This window comes from Epinephelus lanceolatus, chromosome 8 (assembly GCF_041903045.1).
Source record: "Epinephelus lanceolatus isolate andai-2023 chromosome 8, ASM4190304v1, whole genome shotgun sequence".
Taxonomy (NCBI): Eukaryota; Metazoa; Chordata; class Actinopteri; order Perciformes; family Serranidae; genus Epinephelus; species Epinephelus lanceolatus.
The window spans coordinates 13053695-13081225 of NC_135741.1; the positions used below are offsets into that span (position 1 = coordinate 13053695).

The 27531-nt window shown below is 39.3% G+C and overlaps 4 protein-coding genes across 7 annotated transcripts in view; 1 reads left to right on the top strand and 3 right to left on the bottom strand.

The window, feature by feature from the left end:
* Window positions 1-662: 662 nt before the first annotated feature.
* Window positions 663-12740, bottom strand: LOC117258904 (NEDD8-activating enzyme E1 catalytic subunit-like). Of its 3 annotated transcripts, none has more exons than XM_033630131.2 (18): window positions 10302-10369; window positions 10161-10199; window positions 8146-8269; window positions 7955-8035; window positions 7769-7851; window positions 6757-6837; window positions 6615-6658; window positions 6463-6527; window positions 6205-6360; window positions 4375-4477; window positions 4156-4266; window positions 3944-3997; window positions 1980-2016; window positions 1813-1894; window positions 1483-1583; window positions 1333-1396; window positions 1172-1226; window positions 663-1074 (listed from the first exon to the last, which is right to left on the bottom strand). In XM_033630131.2, the coding sequence occupies exons 1-18, from the start codon at window positions 10319-10321 to the stop codon at window positions 986-988; spliced, it is 1389 nt and encodes a 462-aa protein (XP_033486022.1). In that variant the 5' UTR covers window positions 10322-10369; the 3' UTR covers window positions 663-985. The 3 variants fall into 3 exon arrangements, with proteins under 3 accessions (XP_033486022.1, XP_033486023.1, XP_078025989.1); XM_033630132.2 differs by having other exon boundaries at window positions 10137-10199; window positions 10302-10346; XM_078169863.1 differs by lacking the exons at window positions 10161-10199; window positions 10302-10369 and adding an exon at window positions 12601-12740.
* On the top strand, window positions 11973-16692 carry LOC117258326 (PRA1 family protein 3-like). Its single transcript, XM_033629125.2, has 3 exons — window positions 11973-12248; window positions 12887-13104; window positions 15284-16692. Exons 1-3 carry the CDS (start codon window positions 12067-12069, stop codon window positions 15457-15459), a joined length of 576 nt encoding a protein of 191 aa, XP_033485016.1. The 5' UTR covers window positions 11973-12066; the 3' UTR covers window positions 15460-16692.
* Window positions 16693-17072: 380 nt separating this feature from the next.
* Window positions 17073-21886, bottom strand: lmod3 (leiomodin 3 (fetal)). The gene is made up of 3 exons (XM_033629124.2): window positions 21308-21886; window positions 19589-21160; window positions 17073-17515 (listed from the first exon to the last, which is right to left on the bottom strand). The coding sequence occupies exons 1-3, from the start codon at window positions 21593-21595 to the stop codon at window positions 17468-17470; spliced, it is 1908 nt and encodes a 635-aa protein (XP_033485015.1). The 5' UTR covers window positions 21596-21886; the 3' UTR covers window positions 17073-17467.
* A 748-nt stretch (window positions 21887-22634) lies between these two features.
* Window positions 22635-27531, bottom strand: part of LOC117258751 (FERM domain-containing protein 4B) — a 35019-nt gene continuing 30122 nt past the window's right edge. Inside the window, exons 22-24 of one of the 2 annotated variants that reach the window (XM_033629875.2) lie at window positions 26842-26980; window positions 25111-25230; window positions 22635-23547 (exon numbers count right to left, since the gene is read on the bottom strand). In XM_033629875.2, the coding sequence (XP_033485766.1) occupies window positions 25113-25230; window positions 26842-26980 (257 nt within the window). In that variant the 3' untranslated portion in view covers window positions 22635-23547; window positions 25111-25112. The remainder of the gene's footprint in view (window positions 23548-25110; window positions 25231-26841; window positions 26981-27531) is intronic. The other variant, XM_033629876.2, reaches the window with a different exon arrangement.

Below are 27531 nucleotides of genomic sequence, written 5' to 3' on the forward strand. Positions count from 1 at the left end.
CCCTCGCTCTGCATGGCACCCTATGCAGCAACCAGAAGGAAGTGTGCATCTACTAATGTCACAGTGTGAGATGCAAACATTAACAGCATCCTCCTTGCCTGAGCTGTAACATTAGCTAGCTCAGTGGTGCTAGGTGAGCTAGCAGTAGATGCACGCTTCCTTCTGCACAGTGATGCAGTTGGCGGGTGTAGTTTGGTAGAAAGAAAATAGTTCCCACATGCTCACAACAAGGTCTGTAGATTATCTTGAGTAACCGGGTCATGATTTCTGGAAGGAGACATGAGTTTTATAAATGTATTTTTTGGCACTTTGAGCACCACAAGCTGAGTGCCATCTAGTTCCATTATGTCTGAAAGAAGGCAGACATCTCTACAGCCGGCACATCCAACATTCTGCAACTCTAGATTCTCTCTAGAAAATCTAGGTTGATAACCAGCAGGTAGGAAGAAAATTGTATTTTCAATTTTGAGGTGAACCGTCCCTTTAATAAGAGACTTCCTACCAGGTCACCTATATTTTTAAGTGTTTAAGTGTTTACGAGTTGTGGTTGTAATCCAGTTACACTGAATTCATTAATGTTGATTAACATTGAAGCTGCTGTATTGCTTCCAATTGGGGAAACATGACAAAAAAAAAATCTGGCAGCAGAGTCTTCCTCTATAACCATGATAATAAAACTTTATTAGAGCATAATACACATTATTATTCTCATCTGATTGACAGGGAAATCGCTACAATATCAGTCAACACATGACAAATACACAAAGAAGTAAACAACATTACTAATAGAAAAAAACAATGCTGTTAACTGACTCCATATTCATATGACACCCAGTCCTGTCCGACAAGAGAGACCTCACTCACATTATTTACATTTTCATATCAAATGTGCTACTGCAACATCACAGTAACCTTGTGATGCAAGACCCAGTTTGCATTCAGATGCAGTCGATCTGACGTCAGTGCTGAGTGCTGTAATGAATGTTCAGGTGGTGAAATTGAGCTTGAAGAGAACCGTCTGGGGCGTTGTGACGTCGGCCACAGCTAGCTCCTGTCCATCTGACAAGCCCAGCTCTGCATCAAAGGGGAAAAAACACATATTATATGTACATTATCATGAAAGCCAAACGCTACTTTACTGTGGACAGATTGGTGCACCGCTTCTTGTTACCTTTCAAAGTCTTGCAGAGGTTTGGCCTGGTTCGTTCCTCAATGGACTTTACAGACTGGAATAAAAATGTAATCATGGTTCAATTGTAGGTCATGATAAAATTGCAGGCGAACAAGCACCATGAAGCATTGATTAAATAAAGATTAAATACTACGTATTACCTGCAAATACAGCGTCTTATTCTTCCCTTCCAGAGTTGTGGTGATAGCCGGGGATTTCATTTGTCTGCAAAACATTTATATACAATTTAAACCTAATCATTGTTATTTTCCATAAAGAAGCATTAAATATGTTTTTATCTGAACACTCACAGAGCCGCGTTCTCTGTCAGGTACTCTAAAACCTCCTGTAATTTGGCAGACGGAGGGAACTGGAGGTCTTGGGGCACCTGGCTGCATGCTGAACAGTTTTCCTGATGATAAAAGACGATGCAGAGTAAAACTTTTCATTCTTTGTACTCAAAAATGCTCATTACACAACATCTGGATTAAAAAAAAAAGGGGGAACTGTATGAGATGGAACAAATCACATATGCACTGAGGCTGCAAAGTCCAACATTTATAAAGAGGTGGAGTCCTGTAATGAGTTTGTTAATGCAGTAAGGGAGCTCTAAAATAACTGAAAGTTAAGGTACAACAAACCTTTCGTTCTGCCTCAAAAGTGTAGGTGTAGAGTCCGTCCACGTCATTGAAGACCAGGTAGTTATTTAAAGGAATATACGCACTGCAAAATAAAATCTGATGTTAAGTAATGTTCATTTGACAAATCAATTAGGATGTGAGATGAAGAATTGTTTTCTGCTCCTAACCTTGTAGCAATTTTAAAAACCTCTGTGGCACAGGCAGCTATGGAGAACAAAGACAAAATTAAAGATAGTAACGTGACTTTCACAGTTGTTTCAGTACAATAAATCAAAAGTGAACATTTGATAAACCCCGCCTCCACGCAGCTATTATCCAATCCAGTCCAATCACGTGCATATGTCAGACACTTTTCCATGGTTACTGTTTTCCAAAGAGTCAGTTAGAAACAATAAAAACTCAATTGGAGACAAAGTTTTCAACCAGCTAACAAAATAAGCATGAACTAGCTAGGTAGTTGTAGCTGATAAAATCTGTTGTCATCTGTTGGGAAAATCAATGGTTGTTGGCTGGATGTAAGAGGCCCACTTTTGTTTACTTTTACGTAAAATCGAAGATCCATAGTTTAAAAATTACAACAAATTTTCAAGTTGTAAATCTGTCAATATCATCGTTGTATGAATATGTGCTAAGTGAGAACAGTTAGTTTGACAGGAGTAGAACAGGGAGCTTAGCCAAGGGGTTGTTTCTTTTGATATTTCAGCAAAGATATGACATAGATGTTTTCATATATTTCCTTTCCGTCAACATCTCTGATCTATGGAGCCAATTAGGAGACACGGGAGAAAAATAGATAGATGGGTGACAAGAAAAGTTCACCAGAGGCTGGCAGCAGTTGGACATCCAAAGCAGAAGAAATTAGTAACTCCTGCGGCACTTGACCAGGTTCCCACACGTTTTTACCAATGAATCATCAAAACTTTTCCAAACCTTTATCATATCCATGACTTTATTTAAGTAATTTAAAACAGGTAAGCAGATCATTGGATGTGGCAATAGATTAGCTGAGTGTTGGCTTAAGTTGTTTTGCAGCCATACTGGTAAAAGAGCTAACGTTATCTGGACTGGCTACGGCAGGATTGAAATACGCACAGTCGCCTGCAGTCTTTTGAGCGGCCTTGCAATTGTCTTGATGCTTTTTTAACTCTAGCATGGCTGACCGGGGCCGCTTTCCCTACGTTGCTAGCATCAAACATTTTGGTAAAGGGCTTACAGCAAGCACAGCAGGGGTTTGCCTCTCTCTTGAGCCATGTATTATGTCATCGAAAGCCAAGTAATATTAAACATGCACTTCTTAGAAGTTTGCAGATAAGCAAACTGCTAGCGCTTGCTAACTTTACTCACTGGCTAGACATTCCCGCCACACACAAGCTCCAAACAGCAATGTGTATCACAAAATACTAGTGACGTTTCAACAGTCATGCAGCGCAGAACTAGCTTTTTAACTATTAATATAGGAAAAATGTTTCATGTAACTTTAGACATGTTTTGCAATTTTATGAACATATTTCAGAGAATATCTCAAACAATGAATATTGAAAACGCTTCTCAAACATCCTGTTAAACCATTTCCAGGCCTGGTAGCATCCCCATAGTCTATAGCAACCACCATAGCAATGACAGAAAATGCTGCATTCCAATAATGTTTTGCGAGACCTGAAGAATCTTCATACACACATTTCTCAGGAGACATGTTATTAATCATCAGCACTTTGAGGCTGAAACTAAAGCAAAGCGGTCTGTCTTCGTCTCCATAGCAACAGTGGCTGATGAGAGTAATGTAGAGCCTTCCATTATCCAAAACGGACAAAAAAATCTTTATTTATCAGATTCAAAAGGAGAAATTATTGAGACTGATGGCCATAACATTAACCTATCGTATTGCTGGATTATCAAGGATGTTTTCGGGTTTCTGTGTCAAGAAATGTCTTCACTAGGACTGATGCTCAAAGCATCTCATAGCGCTGCAGCCTGGTTTTGTCACGGGAGAAAACAAAACTTTGGCAAAAGCACACAAAAGTTTCTCAGAAGAACACTTACGTATTTGTCTTTTTTTTCCCACCCATGTCCCCTAAGAGCCTCCACACTGAAAAGAAACAGCTACTGTGTCAAAAACTTTTGGGTGTCATACCAGCGATAACAGCATTAGTTGATGCCACAGCAGGAATGATCCTCTTCACAACTCCTACAACAAAAAACACAGGCAAGAGTTTATTTCCAGCACAGTCTTACAAAATTTATGAACTTGAGAGCTGTCAATTATAATAAGAAAGTTTTCTGGAAAAAAAAAACCCAAACCTGACATTAGCATTGAATAAATTAGTCTTTAATTCACAAGTTCACCTTGAGTGAGTCGGTATGTCACCCCTGTAATGTTGAACTCTGCAGCTCTTTCCTGGGATCTGTCAAACACCCACTGGATGTGCTCAGGATTGTCTCCATCTAAGCTGGTTTCTGGTTGAGAAGACAACCCTTTCAGTTAGCTTTCATTGTAATAATGTCCACAGGCACAAGGTTAGCTGATGTGATAAGATGTATTACAGTAAAAAAAAAAAAGCTTACCTCCAAATGGCTTTTCTTTGGGCCACTGTAAGATTCTGGCATATTCAATGCAGTGTTCTGGTAGCCTTGGCATTGACGCAATGGTGCACATGGGGAAGTTAATCTGTGGATGGGAACATTAAGGTCAAGCATAAATACATTTAAAAGGGCACTAGAAGCCCTTTTTCTTCTACTGCACAGTGACGGCCACAGCTTTGATATCAAAACAATAAAAGAAGTGCTTGAAACTGGTCATGAAAGAGTTGAATCCTCAGATTCTTACTTAAAGCATCTGTATGTAAGTTTCAGAAAATCTGTGCTATTAGTAACGCCTCGCTCTGAAGAAAAAAAGTGAACTGCAGTCAGCATCCTTTTGCTCGTGCTCACACTCCGTAGGCGCAGGCGAGCACATGGGCATCGGCTAAAACAGTGACAAACACGAGACTAAATGTAATTGATCGACATCCTTGATAGAATGCCAGAAAATAAAATAAATAACATTTAAGTGACATCACTATCTATAACCTCCTGAGACCTGAACTTTTGTTTGGTATGCATTTTTAATGTCCCCTAGCTATTTGGGATCAGTAGGACCTGATAAATATAAAAAACTAAACATTGCCAACGATTATGAAGTCTCTGTGTCTTCAAATAAGTAGTTTCTAATTACCAGTGTCTTAGCTTGTTACCATTACTAAAACTGGTAAAATTTGTTGGCATATCAAACTGCAAACTTTATTAATCATAAATAAACAAGTTTCAACCATAAAATGTGATCAGGTTTTGCACCTTGTCCATTTTTGTGTTGGGATCGGCTGCAGACTGACTTGGCAGAGACGGCTGCCATCTTGTTTTTACATGCATTAGTGTATTGTGCTCTTACTACAACTAGATGGCACAAAATAAAGTGTCCACAAATGAGTACAACAGGTCTGAGTTAAGCAGAAAGAAGAATAGGTGCAGGAAACCCAAAATATGATGTCCTCATATGAGGACTCAGGGTCACAGGAGGATAATGTTCAGATATTTTATTTGAAATACTGGCTCCATGATATCAGCCAGAGAAAACAAAGGTGGTAAGTCAAAGTGCATTCTCCAAGCCGCCACTGCAAATCTATATAACAGAAACACAGCATGTATGGATGCCAGTTATTTTCTGACATTAGCAGTCTCTATTACTAAGCTAACATTAATTACTGTTGCACACTGTTAGCTCTGTAGCAGAGCTGAAAAGAGCTAAGGCACTCGGAAGCATGCATGAAATCGCATCCTCTAGATTTTCCTACGAAAATTCATCCCGTGTTCTTCACAGAAATCAGTCCACAGGCTGTTACAGGCAACCCAGACAGTCTGGGAAAGTGTCATTTTTTTAATTTACATTACAACCCGTCACCCACTCACAACAAAAAGTGAGTAATACATGAACAAAGTTACACACAGAACCTTCTTTTCTGTGTGTTTTGATGTAAAACAGTCACTGCTGTGCTGGTTTTACACGTCCGTCTGCATGTAACACATTATCGTCACATTTTTCTGGCACTGTTTCTTTTCCTGTTCAGTCTGGTAGTTATTATTGCTTATGTTTATGACCCAAATCTTTTTTTCTTCTCTTTTTTCCCCAAGCGAACAGCTGCTGTTGCAGATGGAAATGTGAAACATCACCTCCTGTGCACCACAGATGCTTTCTCTCAGCAAGAAGACAAGCAGATGTGACACTTTTGTAAAAAGTTAATAGGCTGATTAACTATTCTGTCATATCATTTATTCATTAATAACAAAGGAACAGTTCTGCTGTGTGTAAATGAATCTTGTGAAGAGAAATTAGAGGATAAATTGCTGTTGAAAACTGACCTGTGGCGGGTACAGCTCCAGTGTGCAGTCAATGCACGCAGTCATGCCGGGCAGGATGACACGAGCGTTGCCTTTAAAGCCCTCCGTTCCTCCATCAATGAGGGGGATGATGGAGCTGGGGTCCAGGACTCCGTCTTCATAGCTGAGCAGGGATATCTACAGACAGCAATCATAACTCCCACAGATTACACTCATACTACACTCCTAATATGCAAAGGTTTATCAAGTGAACACAACTCTCAGATCTCCCTTTCCTACCAGCATCCCGTTCATCCAGCGTCTGGCAATGATGGAGTCCAGTCCGCAGACAATGATGTGGAACTCTGCAAAGAGATGAAGGTTTTAAACCTCTAAGGAGCTTTTTCAGTTAAGCTCCGCTGAGGCATAGAAACTGTGAGAAAAAGACTTACGCCTGTAGAACGACTCATCAAAGTCTTGGATCTTTTTAAAGTGACTGCATGTTATTGATAAGGAATAAAAATCATGGTCAGGATATTTTATGAAGTGAGAACCAAACCTGCGTATTTTTACAACTGTTGCTGCAAAGGATACGGAACAACTTTACATCCAGGGATACGACTGTTGACGAAGTCGGCAGCCACTTCTGCCTTTGGTCGTCCAACATCTTTGGGCCTAAATGGATGCATGTAACAGTTACTTACAGGACAAATGAGATGCTGAATGTAATCTGAATTTATCACGCTGTTGAACAGAGGCTAAAAAGACTAAGGATGCTTTCAGACCTAGAGTTCGCTTGCTTTGGTCTGAATCACAAACTAATTTTGTCACAAAGCTGCATAATTGCCCAGGCCTGGAAAACAGTTTTTCTAATTTCTAAGTTTTTTTAATTTTCCAGGGAATTTAATTACCGTGGCAACCCTTGTTCTAAGTCAATGTTTTTTTAATTAAAATAACATCCAACAGTTGCATACAATAACAAAACATTTCAGATACAATGCACTGCACAATGCATCATAATGATTCAAAAATCCAAAGCTATGAGGTTTCAGCGACAGCAGCGTCCATGGCAACAACCATAGCAACGACAGGAGATGCTGCATTCCAACAATTTTCTGACGAGACCTAAAGAATACTCATATGCACACAGAAATGTCACTGGTCAGTATTTTGAAGCTGAAACTAAAGCAAAGTGGACTGTCTTCATCTCTCATGTTTTGCAGGCTGTGATGTACAGGTGTAGAGGCAGCTCTGCGTAGGAATGTGTGCTCAGTCGCGCGCCATACTTCTTGCCTTGTTTTCCATGACCTCAAGCTCACTCTGACCTGCACTCTCACACAGTGGTAAACATTTTAGCTGGGCACACTGCCTGCTCCAAACACCATGAAAAACATTCTTCTTGTATGATTTGTTTTTAGAAATTATGATGTTGTATTTTAGAATACAGTACACACAATAGTTTGGAAACACAAATAATTTTCCACACTCTCTTTTATTTTTTCCAACCATATCCAGACCTGGAACTGACTAAAATCAAATTCTTTACTTTTTCATGCTGCGAAAGAACCCTGCTATAAGGAGGTGAAAAAACAACAGTGAAACCTACCTGAAAAGAAACTGCCTGTTGAGGTTGGACACATCAATCGTGTCCATGTCAACCACATGAATGACGCGAAATCCAGACAAGGCCTAATGCACAAAAAGACCAAGTAAGAACTTATCTAAACAAGATAGTTTGTTGGCTCAGCTTGTATTTCACTAAACACTTCAATATAACATTATCATTTCCTACCAGATTTTTGAGGAGTTCACATCCAAGTCCTCCTGCACCAATGACCAGAATCTTGCATGTCTCCAACAAGAACTGTAACGACTGAGAAGAAACAAACACCGCAATGTTTACAGAATAAAACTGCGCTGTGGTTGGAAACATCAGTATCACCAGACAGTATGATGCTACAAGCTTTAATCGCACAAAGTCACCTCAGTGCTTGGCTCAAAGTCAGGATGGGTGAACGGGCCGGGTCTCTCCAAAAACTTCTTGACATGATTCCACCGGCCGTCCCAGTCGCAACCGCCGTCCCTGTGTCCGCCATCTACAGCCATTCTGGACGCACAACACACCAAGATACACTGAATTTGCACTACAAATAAATTAGGCCATGTATCCCTTATTACATGTAGCTTTTATTTTCAAGGAAGACATTTCCTGAAGGCAGTAAAAAGAAAGCACTTTGGTGTATTAATAAATACAGGACCTTACAGAGAAAAAAACATTCTGGCCACCATTCTGGATTTCATCTGCCGTGCACAATGACTGCAAATAAACTAGAGACTTAAACTGCTATTGATCAATGAGTTACAGTAACCCAGCAACCCACTCTTTAAGCAGGGTTTATGCTTGTGCATCAGCTCTAGGCAGGGTCTACACCATAGCCTATGCACATAGCCTACACTGTGTGAACATTTATACTTTTACGGTGGTATGTTAGCGTCACTCTGCAGTTACACCTCCAAAACACAAGTACACAAATCAGCTTCACTATAACTCGCAGCATTCTCAGACAAAGCATTTGTCTTTATCTGGACACATTTTTCCCATAAACACAACATGCTAATGTTTTTAGCACAAGCCTATGGCATTTTACATTGTATAAATTAGCCTAGTGGCTAGCAGACTTTTCCTCTACTCATATGAAGCCAGGGACAACAGCAACATATAACAAAGGTAACGTTAAAAAATTCAGCTCCATTACAGCTCACAAGGTTCACCAACAAAACAACTGTTTTATACTAACATGTTTTCCCAAACAAATACAACATAGTAACGTTATTAGTATAAGCCTATGGAATTTAACACTGTATAAATTAGCCTAGCGACTAGCAGAGATTTCCTGTACTCATATGAAGCCAGGATAAATCACACACAAAAATGCTATTTTGCTATTAAAATGCTATATTTGTGGAGGCTTTATTGGCTTCACAATTTATTGTTTCTTATCTGTTAAATTAAAGTAAATATTAGGTTCATTTCCACTGAGGGAAGTGGTTTCCGCTTTGAAAAACAGAAGTCTGCCTCACCACAACATGCAGTTACCCTTTCTGGGAAGATACATGTCAGGCTACGGTGAAGGGCACGCTGTTTTACAGTCTATGGTTTAACATCTCAGAGACTTGCTATCAGTCAACACACAGCAAAAGTTACTCTCTATTGATGGGTCACAGGCAAAGAAAGAAAGAAGAAGCTGGGAACCACCGTACAAACAGACACTAACAGATACAACCGATGGCAGTGCAGGAAATTTATAGGAAACAAGACTTATATCTAGGATGGCCGAGAATCTTAATAAACATATGTTGTGTCCCAGTTCTAGATACTAAACAGTGTAGTGCATTGTTTTTGCAGCTAGAATAAAAAAGACAGTGCAATTTACTGTAATGTACCTACAGAATATTATACAATAAATTGAACAGTACACCACGACACACATCACCTGCAAATTAGATTACCACTGTCAGTTAAACTGTCTCCATGAAACTGTTTCACCATTATTATGTTTTTCAGCTGTAAGTTTTCTGTGTCTTTTCTGTGCATTGCATTGTGGGACAAAAATGTACACCCCACTTATGAGCCAAGTGGGTTTTTTTTAATGCATTTCTGACTTGTTTCAATTTGCAAAGCACTAAGTTACATCCTTATAAGGGTTAGTATGTGGTATGGAAGTGGTGCACAGCTTTAATGTGCTGGTCATTCCGGATGTGTCTTGTAAGGAGGCTACGTGATTGGTGCAGTGCAGGGTTTCGGCATCATGTTTGACACTATGAATGGACACACTGTGTAAATGAATGAACAGTACAAACAGCTAACTGGGTTATTATCGTTGTCCCTTGCTAAAAGTATTATTTCCATGTCTCCTGGCCCAGGAGTCGCTGCTCACAGTGCAACGCAAACCTGCTGCCAGTCAGACAGAGACCTTTATTTAGCATTCGTCACTAACTTCTCAGTCAGGTCCTCTATTCGCCTTCTTTTCTTCTCCCTGCAACAACAAAGTAAAACAGGGTTCAAGCATGTCGGCTTAGCGACCAAAGGCTCGAGTTTAACTACGGTAAAATCTTATTTTTCGTCCATTGAGACTTACGGCTCCTCGGCATCCGCCATACTTTCACGGTCCCATGTCCTCGATTGTGTCTGATGTGTTTCCGGGTGTCAAAGCTGCACTCAGCAGCTGCATACAGCCACACAGACCAGAAACAACCCTGCTGCTTCTCAACAAACCAAACTGTAAGCTTACATCAGCCATTAAAGTTTGGCTATGAATAACATATAAGTGTCATATCAGATTATTTGAAAATTATATCCACCAAAGCAGCATGACAGGAAGTGTACTACTTTTTTTTGTTTTTTTACAAGAAAATGTGCACACTCTATTGTATTTATTATTGGTAATATTTTTATTTATTTAATTAGTTATTAATTTAAGAAATATAAAAAAATAGACTTTTTTTTAAAACAGGGTCTGTATTAAAATAATGTGCTGTTTGTGGCCTATTTCACAATTTACACATATTTAAATACACATTTAAAGACAATTATCAAAACAATTTTCCTAAAAGGAATTCAAACTCCTGATTCTCCTTTAACAAAATGACTAAATACATATCTGTATGTAAAATTAACAGTTTCTTTCAACCATCTTAATCAACACCCCAGTGCTTATTTATTTTAATGTCTACATCTTTGTTTTAATAACTTTCATGAGCTATTCATTTCTTTCATATGTTTTATTTTACTAAATGCACTTTTGTGATTTTTTGAAAAATTTATTTACAGTCAAAAAAGGCACGTCATATGACATTTGAATACAGATTTCAGTATTGATATAATATAACTGACCGAACTGCAAAACAGAAATGAATAATAATGAAAGACAAACAAAATAATTGTGGCCATTCAGGAATTAATGTACACAGATATCTGTAAAGACAAAGGGCCTGACCAACTTTACAGCATTACATTTATTTATTTATTTGTTTTTATTTATTTATTTATTTTTATAGAATTATCTCATTTGGAAATGCTGGAAATATTGGGCTAATTTAAAAGAAAAAAAACTATATTTGTGAATATAATATTTAGCCAAAATAATTATTGTCCCAAACTACTACTTTCTTGTCCTCCATTTGCACACCAACCTTTATATTTTTCATAATTTAGAATCATAATATTCTGAGCATTTTAAGTCAACCAATATTGAAAAAGAAATCCCAAAATGCCCTAGTTAAATAACAAGAGAAGAAAACATGTTCTAAGGTTCCAATGTTTGAGTTAAATTACAAATATTGTTGTGTATGCAATAAGGTAATTACATTGCAACAAGTACAAATATTTAAATCATAATCAAAACATTTGGTAAAAGAAGTCATTACATGTGAAAATCTCATTTAATATTTTAAAGTGAACTTCTTTAGCCTTGGGTGGAACTGGGAGAGACACAGAGAGGTTTCTGGTTCATGTTTAAACTGTCATATTACTGCTGTATTCTTGGCGCATAATGTCCTCGCTTTGAGGGTGATGGGAAACAAACCGAGGTGAAAACATTCCTTAATAATTTATACATTTTTTAATCTAATAAACTACATTCATTTTTATTTAATTAAGGTGCACCTTTGTATTCCCTTGAATCCTCACGTTGGTGCTGCTGCTGCTGCGCATCCACAACGCAAACTCACACTCAAAAGACCTCTTCGAGATCCCAAGTATCGCGATATCCCACGCGAGAGTACGGCTTGTCTGATGGCCCTCCCCCTTCAAGCTCAGACGGCGATCAGCTGGCCTGTCAAAATATTACGCAGCGCGTGCGGTTATGTTTGTGTTCGTGTGTCGCTGCACTACACGTTGAAGACATGGCAGCCAAAATGGAGCTCGCGCCCCTCAGACCGTGGGATGACTTCTTCCCCGGGATGGACCGGTTCGCCAAACCCGAGTTTGGAGATTTAACGAAGTGGAACAACAGAGTCATCAGTAATTTGCTGTACTACCAGACCAATTACTTCGCCGTGGCCGTGGTGGTTTTCCTCATCGTGGGGTGAGTCCTAACATCATGCTAGCATCTCAGCTAGCATCTCTGCCCCTCTGCTTAATTAGCCTGCATACCTCTTCATCCACACCCATCATGACCACACAGGCTATTTCCGTAACCTTTGGTGTTCTTGTGCCAACATTTAAAGCTCTGTAACTCTTGGTAGCCTCTGACATTTACACATTTAGCTTCCTGTGTTTGCCTGCAGCACTTAGTTACATATTTATTCGTGTTCAGTAACGTTAGTATCAACTATCAGTAATAACAACACTGTAGCTAGCTTAAATGTATGCCAGTGCTATACTGTCAACGCAAACGGCTGACCACAGTCTCTTTATTTAAAATAAACGTCACTTACCCGGATGTTGAGTGTTTTTGAGAATCACTGATAAGATCAGGAGCTCCTACAGTCACATATCACTGCTGCCAGTTGGTCTTGATTTTACATACATCAGGCTGCTTTGATAGTTTCTTTGAATAGAGCATGATGAAGTCATGAGTATAGGCCTTACTGCAGGCATTTGCCCTCTGGCCAGGGTGTAAGCTATTGTTCCTGTTACCACCAGGTTGTGCTATTTAAAACAATGCGCACACCCACTGGAGCACATGCACATTATTGTCACTTTTCATGTCCCAATATTCAGCTTCATGAACCCATTTGGCATGTTCCTGGGAGGAGCCGTGGTGACTCTGGTCTTCATGGGTTCAGTGTGGGCAGGAGAGAACAAGGCCATAGTCAAGAACTTCAAAAGGAAGAACCCCACGCTGTTTGTCATCGGGGTGATGGTGACCAGTTACTTTCTGCTGTCACTGTGTGGGGGCGTCATGGTCTTCATCTTTGGAATCACCTTCCCTTTGCTGTGTAAGTCACAGGGTTTTGGGTTTACTGTCAAAAAGGGAATGGAGAATTATAATATGATATCACTCCTTATATGCCACATAGTGCACTACATTTACTGTCCCCCAATTTTATTGACAATTACGCACTTTATAGCTCCCTAAAACATTCCCCCAATAGAATGATTTTTTTTTAATGTTGCGTTGTAGTATTATGAAACAACTGGTAACATTTTTAATGATTATTATTTATTTTTTGTTATTTACTTTTTATGAGGTTTTACATTTTATCAACTGCACACAAAAACACACTTAAAGTGAATTAAAATTAAAGAAAACAAAATCTCGGAGAGGATCCTTTTTAAATAGAAAGTAAAAACTGCATATATACATATACATACACATACACACACATATTAACGCACTCTTCCATATATATACATGCACATTCTAGTCAACCTGATTCTACACTGAGAGGAAAAGAAAATTATTTTAGCTTAAGAAACATGCCCATTACATATTACACCTATACAAAATCAGGAATTATAATTGATACATGTGTAAGTCACTTTGACCAATATTTATTAAAAGTATCAATTTGGGTTTTTAGTTTAAATGTAATTCTCTCCATCCTGTATATTTAAAAAAAAAAACAAAAAAACAAATGCCTCTTTCATTAACGTCGCACAGATCAGATTAGCAGAACCAACAACATATATTTTGTTTTCAGCCGGGATGCTCAACAGAGGATCCACTGTCTGCTGTACTCTGGACGACATGGGGTAGAGCAAATTCAAGGGAAATTGGCATCTAACCAAGACTTTGCAGCACGGCTGAAACTGGTACAGGTTTAAACTCAGCAGGACAGGAGTCATGGCAAAGGAAATGTGCCAGCAAACGCCAGGCATTTCCCAAACAAGTCAGCACGACAGGAATCATGGCAAAAGAAACCCGCCAACAAATGCCAGGCAAAGACTGATTTTGTAGGTTTTTTTAAGAAATGATTGGAAAAAAAAGAGCACAACAACAAAAAAAGCAATGCTCTATATTTAAATAAACATTCACGCAAAATTGCCCCTAAGTACTTATTTTTTCTTCAATTTTGGTTTTTCATAAAATTGGCCTTAAATTTCCTTTGTAGTGGTTTTAAAAAGTCTTAAATCTAACTTGCCTGAAGCAGCAGGAACCCTGTAATAATAGAACATGGAAAAACTGAGCTGTCAGTCATTTTTAATTGTACTCTTCGGGTTCCCACACACTCCCACTTGTAATTTAAGGCCTTGGCCCTTGTAAAATTAAATTTAATTTTGAGGAATCACATACACAGTCCTTTCTCTCTGCCTGTCTTCTGCAGTACGGTGAATTTGAAACAAAAATACAAAACATTTGAGACATCACGTAAGCTCCTGGGTAAATTCTTACTTGTATTTAGCTTCACAACAGTCACATTTAACAGATGTAACAAAGATATTGTGTCTAGAAACTACTTCAAGTTAAAGTACCCATAGATGTAGTGCTTGGCCCAGTCTTATGAGTATTTTAACTTGTGTTCCCTACAGTATACTGCAAACTCTCACTGACTAATGTTATACGATAAACAGTTAGAGGGGCTGGTGAGTCACACAGGGATGGATAGCTGAGGTTGCTCTGTGGGTGAACAAGTTTTTTCCAAACGCTCTCTCACTCTGACTCACTGTAGGGATTGAACAGCGTGTACGGTGTAACTGACATGCATTCACTCATGACACAGATTGTAAAATAAAGTCAGTGTTACAGAGCGAGCTGTGTTGTAGTTCAGATGTATAGTTTGGGATTTTCTACAGTTCCTTAAATACCTCGTGAGTCAGGCCGTTGGCAGAGTGGTTTGGATAATTGATGGGTTGGATCGGTAGAGCAAATGTAGCAGCGCTAACATCATGGCGGATAGATGAGGCAGTTTGATCGCTTCCCAGGAGGCCTGCCCACTGCCGCCTGTGTTGACGGGTTGCTATGGGTTGTTGATTTGGACAGAACTACATTTACTGGCTGATGTCATGCACTCAGTATCTGCCTGCCATGGGAATAAAAGACACGCCGATCCTTACACCTGCTTTAATGTCTGCGTTGCAACAGTATCACATTTAGTTTACTCAGGGTGTGTTTCAGACAAAATCATCTGTCAAGTCTGAGAATTTATGTTCTTATTTTCTTTGTTTTTCTTGTAGTAATTCTGATCCATGCCTCTCTGAGACTGCGCAACATGAAGAACAGACTGGAGAACAAGATTGAGGGTGTTGGGCTGAAGAGGACCCCCATGGGTGTCATCATGGACCTCCTGGATCAGCAGGAGGAGAAAATAAACAAGATTCAGGATTTCATCGAAGGCAAACTGAAGGAATAAGAAGCTAGCCAAACGTGTGCCAAGGGGAGTTCAGTGTCATACAGTATGGATTAAAATTTCCATAGCATAGTACCATGTGTCAAGTTTTATCCCCCTTATATACGTAAAGTTACTGACGTTTGCATTCCCATACTTTATACCCATTTTACTTTACTATCTTTTGTGCGACTGTACTCACAGATGGGTCGTAACATTAGAATGAGATTTGCACAATCGCAGCGTGGATTGGATGTTGAAAGGCAATGGGCACCAAAGGTTACCAAAGGTCATTCCTGTGTCAAAGCGTGTTCCAAAAACAAATCATTTGTCGCACTTTGTTCCCCATGATGACTGAGTATTTATTTCAGCAAAATGAAGCAGAATGTCTCAACACAATATCTAACGCTGTTGTGTTTGTTCTATAGTAGGAGTCAGATTCTTTCAGTTTGCTACCTCAGTACAAGCATGTTTGATTTACCCAACACCCAGTGAACTGTTAACTGCTTATTGAACAGCAATAACTCCCATCTTGGACCTGTATGGTTTGAGACCAGTTTGCTTCTTGTGTAGACCTGGTTATATGGCCTGACTAATAAGAGTTTAAATATTCCTGTTCTCAAAAAAATGTGTGCACACAGTCTCTGACCGTCCAGGCTGGCCTGAGTGTTTCCCCTCTGATCACAGCTATGCAATATTGAAAAATGAATGGCAAGTGCAGCTTTATTGTTTGAATATTATGTCATGATATGTACATGTTTGTTGTTATTTCTGATGCGTCTTTATTTTCATAATATAGCATGCAGCAAATGTATAAAATGACTACAGGATAAGTACAGAATTTTGGCAGTGACACTAATTTTTGATTAAATTAATTAACTTACCCAGGTTGTTTTCCCCGTTTAAATTCCCATTCCTTGTAAAAAAAAAAAATAATAATAATAAAATAAAAAATCTAAATTATATTTATCATCTGTAATGTTAAGTGTTCATTTGATACCGTCACTCCTGATAGAAAGAGCAGTTGTTTCCTGTTACGTCTCCACACGTGCACTAACTGCAGTTTGTGCATGCTACCTTCACAAACGGCAGTTCACAAAGATTGTTTATGTTAGTGGATGCGATATGATATATTCTCTGTTTTTATGTGACTTTTTCATTCTTGGAAAGTGATTAAATCACAGAACTGGAAGTGAAACATGGCTGTCCTCTATAAAAATAAAGATAACCTGAATTATGTTGCAGTCTTTTCCCAAATGAGTCTCCGTGTGACTATGTTCTACATCACAAAGTCAAGTTCTTATCATTTTTGGGGTTAAATATTTATGTGAAACAGAGAAGTGTAAATGTAGACCACTCATGTAACAAATGTTAAGCTTATTTATAACACTACTGAATAGTAAAGTAATGAATATCCCCTCCAGGATTGTACATGCTGTTGTTTTATTCAGTTTGACTAACTACCTGCATTGCATCAGTTTATCAGGATCCTGAGTCATCTCCCTTGAAGTAATGTTTTTTTCATATCGGCATCTTGAAGAATCACAAAAGGAGGGTTACTGCAATGATAGTGAAAGTTTTACACAGAGTTATTTCATTTTAATTAAAAAAAAAAAAAAGAAGAATCCCCGGGCAAATTGTGGAAGATTTTTTTATAGCAAAATGCAAATACATTGAACAAGTTTGCTCTGAAATAAATCAGCTAGCATTTAATCAAACAAACCTACTTACATTTTTCTTTTTCTAGCATTAAGAAATATGTGAGCACTGGCTATAGCGAATGATGAAATACATAATACCATACACTTTAATGTAAATTAAATATACTGTAGGGTGTTTTGAGTTAGTGTTTATACCTTTACTGTTGCATGTTCCCAAGGAGTGTGATAACATAAGAGTGGAACAACAACCAGGCAAAATTTTCAATGTGTAATGAAAGTATGGTTCACTCTTATTTGCACAGTTCATTTGAGAATACGTGTTAAATAAACATACAGTATGGTGAAGAGAACAAACAGCTGAAGCTGCCGCCTCAGAGGAGACTCGTTTCGCTTGATTCCAGGACTTTAGGGAGCGGCACCTGCAAGCAGCAACAAAGGACAGAACAAAAAGATGACTTAGAGAGTGGTGGACAGTAATTATAGATAACAGATAGTAAGCTTTAAAACAAATTATGATAATTTAACACATTCACATGTGGCAAATGTTCGTCTGTTTTAAGAGTTTTAACACCATCAACTGTAAGCCTTTTTATCAATTAAAGGTCCAGTGTGTGAGATTCAGGCCTGAGTCATACTGCCTGTGTGTGCAACGTGAGTGTTGCGGAACGTCTTGTATTTTTCGATCAATGTTACATGGTTCGAGCAGCCACACTGCCCTCGTGCTGCTGAGCTGCGGAACATCTAGAGAATAGCAGTCTTGCCCATTTTTTCCACATGATGTGCACAACTTCAGCAAAAACACAGTGAAAATAGTCTTTTGATAATCATATTAACATCGTACCACATTTTACTACAGTTTCAATGTCTTTATCACAGATGCAAAACAATCTCCTCCTTTTATCGTCACCCTTTCCTGTTTCTGTTTCAAAATAAGAGCCCTGCGACAACATTTCTGTCAGATTCCCATAGATTTTAATAATAACTAGATACCGGTTGCCAAGATGGCACCTATTCTTTCCAATGGAGTTGCTCTGAGAGTATAGTTCTCTAGCTTAATGGTTTCTGCGGTATGAGGCCCACTAAATATGCCCAGTGGTGTTTCTCCCGTCAGCCCAGTCCACAAGTTCTGCCTTGGGTCATAGACTTTACATTGTGATGACAGCACTGATTTCTTTTTCTCTTCTCAGCTTGAGGAAAGTTTTAGAATTCAATTCAGAATAGAAAGAGAATAGAAAGAGTCATAATGGACCTTGTTTGCAGTTCAGGGTGTCCTGTCAACAGTTTAACAGACATCTCTTTTATAATGGTGGACAATTACAATGACAATGGCTGGGTGTTAGGGGGCTACATTGAATTACAGAATTAAAATAAATATGTTTTTCTTGGTGTATATTTGCCTGCAAATAAGAATTGTTGTGTTTTAAATACTTTAGAATGAGCTGTTTATATCTACATAGGGAGCCTCTCCAAGGAGATCATCATGTTGAACCACCATGTTTCTGCAGGAGCCCTGAACAGACAAACCAAACACTGGCACTAGAGCAGTGGTTCCCAACTGGTCCAGCCATGGGGTCCAGATTTCTTCTTAGTCATTAGTTCAAGGTCCACACAGTTTAATATATATTAGTGTCATACTTGTGTTTGGCCATGTCCTCAAGCTAGTTTGCTGTCTCTGTCACGCAGCTGTCAGTGTCCTCACTGTACAGCAGGAAACAGCACTTCAAAATAAAAGCTCTATGCCAGAAATTCACTGTACTTAAAAATAAAGTGTGTTTTTTACAAACTTGACACATTTGTAGGTCACTTGCGGTCCATTCAGAATGGACCCACGACCCACTTTTGGACCGAGACCCACCAGTTGGGAACTACTGGTCTTGACAGATCTGTTCACATTTACAAGTTTTCATATTGCAAATATTTTTTCAAATGTGAAACTGCACTTTATTGAGTGTTTTTACCGGTTCAAATCACCAAGTCTGTTATTTTGGAGAGGAAGAGACCTCTGCAGACAATAAATGATGAAGGAATTGTAATCAGGAGAAGTTTTAGCTGGTTGCAGTCTGCAATCCTCACTGCTAAATACCACAGAATCACCCTAAATCTCACACACTGAACCTTTAATGGTGTATGAAAGTAAAATGAAGAAAATATAAGTTAATGAAACCTGTTTTGTCTTCATCTAAATTAGGGATAGATGTGTTCACATATACATTCAGGCTACACATATCTGCTGTGGGTTTGTATATCACATAAGCTGCTGGAGTCTCTGTAACTCTTCCTTACCCTGAATTCCTTCACCAAGCCTTCAAGAGCTGCTAAATTATCAAAGACAATTTTATTTAGTTTCAGCTGGCTGCAATCTGCAATCCTCTCCACTAGGTGCCACTAAATCCCCCTAGATCTTACATACGCTTCCTTTAAAAAAACTTGTCAAATGGTGAAGTAGGCTTGCTCCTAAACACAGGATCCCAACTTCATCCTTGGATACTCACAGATTTGAGATAGGCCACATTGCTCTTCTTGATGTCACTCAGGAGTTGATCACGGGGTGTGAGGTCAACCTTAGGTGGCTCTCGTCTGCGAGGGACGGGCTTCAAAGTCTTAATCAGGGCACTCAGGTTTGGTTTTTCATCTGTCACCTCTCCACTGCCTCCATGCTTCACTTTTGGAGTCTTCCTCAGTTGGAAGCTTGGCCTCTCTGGTGCCTTGTTATCCCTTGGGTCCAGGTCCAGAAAAGGGTCGCGTTTCTTGGGAGTCCTCTTGAGCTGGACGCCCTTCAGTGCATTTGCTGGTTCAGCGCTGGGTTGTTTGGCAGTGCTTTTGTGTTTGAGCTTCTTCTGAGGCTCTGGTTGTTCTGGCTGGTGGTGCGTTTGAGGTACGGTGCTCAGATCTGACGAGGGGGGAATGAGCCCATGCTCCTGCAGGACCTCTAGAGGTGGTATGTACCCGAGCATCTGAAGTAAACCAGGAGGCAGGTTTAGACTGTTCTCATACATCTGCATCAGCTCTCTCTGCTCCTTTGCCTGCTGCTGCTTCTGTTCCTCCTTCCTCAGCTGCCTCTGGCGGTCAAGATTCCTGGTTAAAAGGTTGGTCACCACCATCCTGGGCCCTGGCTGCTCAAAGTGGTAGCCCATCTTCAGGAGGGTGTTGTTGGCCTTAAGCAGGCGTGAGATCTCCATCTCTGCATGGTGACCCAACATGTGCCTCTGGTTGTGAAAACGCAGCTCTGTGAGAGTCTCATTGAATTGGAGGCAGCGGATGATGGCGACGATGCCCTTTCCGGTTATGAAGTTGGACTCTATATTCAAAGTCGTGATGCTGCGATTCTCTCGTAACATGTTGGCCAGGTTGAAAGCTGTGTTTTCATCAGCGCCGGTGTTGGCTAAACTGAAGGTTTTCACATGTTTGTTCTTTTTCAGGGCGTTGACGTAGTCCAGAAGCATCTCTTTGGGAATGTTTTCGATGTTGTTGAGGTTTATCTCCGTGACAGACGGGTTGTTGTTGCGGATTTTGTCCAGTGTCGTCTCCAGGTTTGTCTCATTTCCTGAGGGTCTTGATGTCATCTTTATATTATTGAGTGCCAGCTTCGGAATATTTAATTTGTTAATTTTTCTCTCTTCTTTCGGCGGGAGCTTATCATTGATTTCCTTTATCTCTGGCTCCTCTTCAGGAAGTGATGAGTCTGTAGTTTTAATTTCCTCTTTCTCTTCCACTTGTGATGGGCTGTGTTTTGGAACTGAGCTTTGACTCGTTTCCTTTGTGTCTGAAACGGGCTGTTCATTATCTGTTTTGTTTTCTGGTACTTTTTCTGTTTTAGTGTCAGGAGGATCAACATGTTCGTCTGTGTTCACAGGTGACTTCACCTCTTCCTTATCTTTCACATCCACCCCTTTGTCCTTTTCGTCCTTTTCATCAACCTCTTCAACAATTTCTTCAATGATTTCCTCTATAATTTCCTCTCCATCTACACCATCTACAGCTTCTTCCTCAATGACTTCCTCTATCACTTCATATTCCACATCTTCTTCTTCATTTTTCTTTTCAGTTTCCTCCCACAAAGTTTTCTTTTGAAAACAACATCAGACCAACGTTAGAATTATTCCAAACACTTAACTTTACTTCTACCTGCGACATTTCACAAGTAGAGTGTAAAGAAAAATGAATATTGTTAATGGATCTGTACCCAAACATTTGGGAGTTTGATCTCTTACCTCACTGGGCAGCAGAGTAGCAGGCACTCTTTCCTCCTCAAGCATACGTTTGGACTCTTTCTCCCAGTAGAGGTAACCAACCAGGGATCTGTGGTCGAATGTCCCTGTCGGAGTCTTCTCCGTCTGGTCCTTCTGTCTCTGTCCCACTGGTACTGTCTCATCTGGGGCAATGATAACATCCATCTCACTCTGGAGCTCCTTAAGCTCCTCAGGTGAAAGCATAGCAAGGAGCTCATCCTCGTCAATATCCTCCTCATTGATATCCTCAAGATCTTTAGTGTCTGACATATTTGCGGCGCTTCTTTCGTCTGCCGTTATCAAAAGGAAGAGTAACTTGTGCCCAATCTATCTACGACTCAGGTCAGAGCAAACTGAGTAGCCTCTAACTTTGAGTTCAGCTAGGCACCGTGTGCTCCTACTGCATGTGGAGTCTAAAATTAAACCCTGTGAACTGCATGGAAGATATTTAAGGTACAAGCAAGGGAGACATGCTAACATTCTTCTTTCAGCCCCTGCTCAGCTGACCCGGCCGTCAGGATCTTTGGGATGACAGCTGGTTCAGGCAAAGGAAAGTGTGGGACTGACAGCAGCAGATGGACCATTTTCACAGGGCTGGCGGTGGAGGGGGCGTGGAAAGTCTCAACTGCACGCAGAGCTCCTCCTAGTCTGAGCTCATCACCTCTGAAGTGCTGCACAACAAACACGAGAACGAGCTAGAAGAGGTAATTAAGAGGCAATTTGTTATTGGGGAAATGGATACGTCTTCGAGAGGACATTTCCTCTGTCTGAGTCTTTTTTAGATCATTACTCAAAGCACAGTTTGATACACGGCTAGCGGGAATTCAGGTTTTATTTATAGAAGAAATAAAAAACCTTATAGGAATAGTCTGACATTTTGGAAAACATGCTTACCTTTAGACAGAGCCAGGCTAGATGCTCCTCCTTTTTCCAGTCGTTATACTACGCTAAACTAGCCGTCTCCATTTTGAATGGTCAGATATGAGCTGTGATGTTGTGGTAACTGATGAGCTGGGTGTACTACCAAGTAGATGGGTAGGGAACAGAGGAGTTATTCCAATGGCTTTTTGGCTGATAGATGGGTGTACTTAACAGCCTGAAAAAGAGATGGGTATACCCGGTACATCTGCGTGTACTCTTAACGACATCACTAGATATGAGAGTGGTGTCGATTCCTCTCATCTAACTCTTCTTCTGAATACCAAAAAGTTCATCTATTCCTTTAAGGCTTACTCATGTACTGAATAACAGAACCCGAACCGGTTGTTTACCAGCCATGCAAGCCTCTCACAGACAGTGACAACAGCCGTCTATGTCACACATGTATTTATTCACATCCTTGTTCCCAGTGGAAAATATTTTATGACAACATCTAATCACATATAACTACACACTGACTGTACAAATATGTGAGAAAACAACAAGATATGAATATGTATTTTTTTTTCGGCAGTGGTCTTCTGTTAATATAAAAAGAAGTTATTAAAAAAATGATAATCTTACCATGCATTTTAAAACACATTACGCCACCAACAAAGACAAATGGGTCTATAAACAATATTGACATGATACATTTTGATTAAAAGTTTAACAAAAGGAGGAAATGGAAATACACAGTCTGCTCTAATGAATGATCAGTTCATTTCTTGTACTGTCACATCGTGGACATGTTCAAGCTTTGTTTTCAGTTTGGATGCTCTATTCAAGACTAGATTTAATCGTACTTTACTGAGATGAACGTAGTGAAAAACATTTTCTTCTATAACCTACTGTTTTTTTTATAAGGCAGTAGCTAGTTCTGGTAAAATACATGAAGTTGAATTTGGTAAAAACACACATTGCCTCTTTTTTTCTCATCTTTAAAACACAATATGGTTTGAATCCAGTGTGGTTGTGCAACATCTTAAAGTTCCTTGACACATTCTCATCTGCCTGTACAATTCATCCAATCCAAGGCACATGGGAAAGTCATTCAAGAGTGTCATCACTGTGTTCAGAGGTTACTTTAACATGAGGACAGCGTACACGTAGACTCTGCCACAAACCCTAACAGACAGAATATCCCTCAAGACAGAGTTATGGCAGCAACCAAAAGTCTGTGTACAGCCAATGTTTCAACTTCATCCCCTTCATGTGCTGCTGCTGGCCATGGCTTTGTTTGTGCCAAAGTTTGGTTTGGTCCTCTTCAGTGGATGCTCATGTAGCTTCCGTCCAGGTGAAATCTGCACAGGTAGCAAGACAAAGAAATGTCAAATCGACTGTGGATCAGCTGTTTGAGAACAAGGAACACATGACTGAACCTTGTGAAATAAACTGAGGAATGGAAATGGAAATGGAATACACAAGTCCACGACTTTATGAAGGCATGCAACATGATTTCGGCTTCATGGAGTAAATGGAAACTTATATTGCTTTTTAGAAACACTAGCTGCAAGATCGCAGTGTTGGTTGGGCGGTCCACCACCTTGGTCCAGACTGAAATATCTCAACTAGCCTATAGGATGGATTTCCATAAAATTTGATTCAGACATTTATTGTCCCGAGTTTTCAGGTGAAATTTCAGCTCATTCGCCAGATGAAAATGTTGGCATTGTATGTTTCTGCTAACCACATAACAATTTCATTTGCACACTTTATATGTATCATATCAATGTTTCTAAAGTGACGTAGTAAATGAGCTGACTTTCTCATTTGAAAGTGGAAGGGATGGTCGATGCGATATGCCTGAAGATCACTGTTTGAGAGCAACAAACAACAAATCTAGTTGTTTTTTAGCAAGACACTTTAGTCAGGCTTTTTAGTCACCAAAAGTGAGTGTTTTTTAGCAACCTGTCGCCGTGTTTCAAGGGGGGATAGTGCCACAAAAAGCAGTTGTTTTTAACTGAGACTTTGCCGCGTTTCCAGCCAGGATGATGTCATAATAGGACTAACAAGCCATAACCAAGTGTTTTCTGTGCCGAAACCGAACCACACATTACCAGTGTTGTTGAAACATAAAGTTTTAACAAATCTGTCACCAGGACAGCCGTTAGGAAGCATCAGATGGCATGTTGAAATGTGTTTTGATGATAAAAATACATTTATTTATGATGTAAATACATATAAATTCTATTGTCAGTGATATAAGTCAGAAAGTAAATGTACGTGATCCAATTTAAAGGTCGATCATAGACCTTTTTATGGACCCCCTATGGTCTTGAGCCAGGGCCATCTGTACTGTTTGACCCCCCCGATTGCGAGCCTGTCTGTTACATAATAACATACAATTGTAACGTGTCTGTGGTTTGCAGAAATGTACAATACCAACTTTTTTCTGGAGACTGGGTTGGAAATGTTCTGTTTTTAGTTTACTTTGTGTTTAGTGCTAATGAGCAACTGTTAGCATAGGAACATCCTTAGCTAAGATGGCGATCACAGTAAACAGTATACCTGCTAAACATCAGCGTGTTAACATTATCATTGAGAGCATGTTGGCATGCTGCTGTTAGCATTTAGCTCAAAGCACTGCTCTGCCTATATACAGCCTCACAGACCTGCTGGCCAGGCTGTAGACTCTTAGTTCTGTTACTTTCTAATCATGAGTGAAACGTTTTTGTGAAAATACAAATGCAATGCTGCGCCTGAAGAAACTAAAAAAAAAAAAAAAAAAAAACAGACCACAATAAGAAAATGTGGATGATTTGAATAAATATGCTACACAAGAGTAACACACCAATGAGGATGGGATGTCAACATGGAGGTGACTGGCAACACGACACAAAGCAGCCCGCTGTGTTTGGTCTCACCCTTAAGTGCTAGAATGGTTGTCTGATGGTTCATCTGTACTAGTGGCCTCAGAGCCAACCACCTCAACTGACTCAGATTTTTTAGGCATTGTGTCAGACACTTTGTTTTCTGGAGAAAATCTGCACACATGAGCATTAATCACAAATCAAGAAAGGAAGGAGGAAAGGCAGGAAGAAAGAGAGAAGGTCCTTGTGGAAACAATAGTTTCAGGTCACACAGGCGTAATACAAGATAAATCCCTGTTTCTTACAAAGGCAGAGAAATACAATGTGATGTTTAATCCAGAGGCGGAGAAGCACACACAACAAAGGCCTTAAACTGCAACATGCATTCAGGAAACAGGAGTGGCAGTGACATCTGTACCTGCTGCTGAGCATTGATGGGAGACATTAGCAGGCTAATTAATGCATTCCCAAAGGGACATTTTACCCCAAATCCTCTTTTTTCCAGTCTAGATTGTTTTAGTGTGAGTTTCCAAGTGTTAGAGATATCCACCGTAGAGATGTCTGCTTTCTCTTAAATATAAAGTAGATGGCACTCTGCTTGTGGTGCTCAAAAAATACATTTGAAAAACTCAACGTCAATGTCTCTTTCAGACATCACGACCAGTTCACTCAAGATAATCCACAGACCTTGTTGTGAGCAGTTTCATGTAGGAACTATTTTCTTTCTACTGAACTACACCCACCAACCGTATCACTGCACAGAAGGAGGCGTGCATCATGGATGAGAGGCTTGTGCTTGTGACAGCGTGAGATGTAAACTTTAATGATGTCCTCCTTGGCTGAGCTGTAATGCTCAGTGGTGCTAGATAAGCTCGCAGTAGATGCATACTTCCTTCTACATTGTTTAGTAGAAAGAAAATAGTTCCACATTGCTGCTGAGTTTTTCCAAATGCACTTTATTGGTGTACGAGCACCACAAGCCGAGAACCAGGCAACTCGGCAACTCACACCAAAACAATCTACACTGATAAATAGCTCTACAGGTAAGAGGAGAAATCTGTATTATTTTATTTTGGGTTGAACTGTCCCTTTAATCCTTTAAAACACGAGCAAACTGGCGTGATTTTTTTTAAAAACATGGGAAGAAGGCAAAGAGCAATTAAAGAATAAATTACTCAAAATTTAGTAAAAAGAGAAAATAAAAACAAGAAAATTTGTAAAAAAAAAGAAAAGAAAAAAAAGAAAGAAATTAAAAGAAAAAAGATAAAGTTAAAAACAAGAAAATGACCTGAAAAAAGTGCTTAAAAATTATTATAATTCTGTAACATAATTAAATAATTTTAAAATGTGATAATTATTATTATTATTATTATTATTATCATCATCATCATCATCACAGTTTTTCCCTTGCTTTTTTCTTTTTCTCCTAGTTTTTAAAATTATAATAATAAACAATAAATAAAATAATAATTACGTCTGTTACTTTTTTTTTTGCAATTAGTAGGACATTTCTTACCAAGTTGCTCATTGCCTTTTTCCCCGTGTTTTTAAAAGAAATGGCACCAGTTTACTCAGGGTTCAAAGGTTTAAATACTTGTGAAAGGCTTCTAAAAGCAGCACAAGCAAAGTGATGTCGCTCCAGGTTTCAAAAGCTTAAGATTACAATGAGCATTTTTTCTAACATTCTACTAATAATTAAATTGAAAGTAAAACCCCCAATTGTCTATGACTGACTCACTTCCTGTTGCGTCCACAGCTCAGTGTGGATTGAATTGCAGCACTCACCTGCTGTGTGAGGGACTACGGTTGTACGGAGAAGCAGGAGCTCCAGGGTGTGGGTACTGAGGTGTGTCGGGTGTGTCGTACTCTGTCAGGCCGACTGCCAGCTGGTTGCGCCAGTTTCCTGTGCTTTCCACTGAGGACACTGCGAACATGACAAAGACAACAACACACAGCTAATGTTGGAGTGGAACTCAGTAGTAATTGTTGTTATTGGAAACACCTGTAAGTCCAGCTTAATGTCACTTGTCCAAAACAAACAATTACCCTTCACATGACCCACCAGTGTGTTATTACAGCACTGTTTCTGACACTTTACATGGAAACTTCATATTTTAAGATGTGATCTACACTTCCAAAACTTCTTGTTTGTTTAGACCAATACCTGAAAATGTAATTATACCTTTTAATGCCATTTTAATAGAACACATGTATCACTATTACATTTAATCAGAAAGACTTTTAACCCCTTTTACTATGCTGTGGCTCAATTTTCAAATCCTAACAAATATAGCCAGACTTGCATCTGTCTTTACTGAATTTGTACAATATGATGATGTTGGTTAAATTTGTCTGACTTGATCTTAAAATGAGGAAGGAGATATGTAATTTCTAGCTACCTAATTTAGAAAATAGTGTCATAACTTGGGAAATTGGTTAAAATTCCATTTTTTTTAAATTCAGGTGGATAAAGTA

Excerpts from the sequence above, each read along its gene's own strand:
- LOC117258326 (XM_033629125.2), top strand. The coding sequence starts at position 12,067 with ATGGCAGCCAAAATGGAGCTCGCGCCCCTCAGACCGTGGGATGACTTC. Across the intron at positions 12,249-12,886 it reads GTGGTTTTCCTCATCGTGGG|CTTCATGAACCCATTTGGCA; the intron begins GTGAGTCCTAAC and ends CCCAATATTCAG. Across the intron at positions 13,105-15,283 it reads AATCACCTTCCCTTTGCTGT|TAATTCTGATCCATGCCTCT; the intron begins GTAAGTCACAGG and ends TTTTTCTTGTAG.
- LOC117258904 (XM_033630131.2), bottom strand. The coding sequence starts at position 10,321 with ATGGCGGATGCCGAGGAGCC. Across the intron at positions 6,528-6,614 it reads TGATGAGTCGTTCTACAGGC|AGTTCCACATCATTGTCTGC; the intron begins GTAAGTCTTTTT and ends ATCTCTTTGCAG. Across the intron at positions 1,075-1,171 it reads CCTCTGCAAGACTTTGAAAG|AGCTGGGCTTGTCAGATGGA; the intron begins GTAACAAGAAGC and ends CCTTTGATGCAG.
- lmod3 (XM_033629124.2), bottom strand. The coding sequence starts at position 21,595 with ATGTCAGACACTAAAGATCTTGAGGATATCAATGAGGAGGATATTGAC. Across the intron at positions 21,161-21,307 it reads CTACTCTGCTGCCCAGTGAG|AAAACTTTGTGGGAGGAAAC; the intron begins GTAAGAGATCAA and ends TGTTTTCAAAAG. Across the intron at positions 17,516-19,588 it reads ATGTGGCCTATCTCAAATCT|GTGCCGCTCCCTAAAGTCCT; the intron begins GTGAGTATCCAA and ends TGCTGCTTGCAG.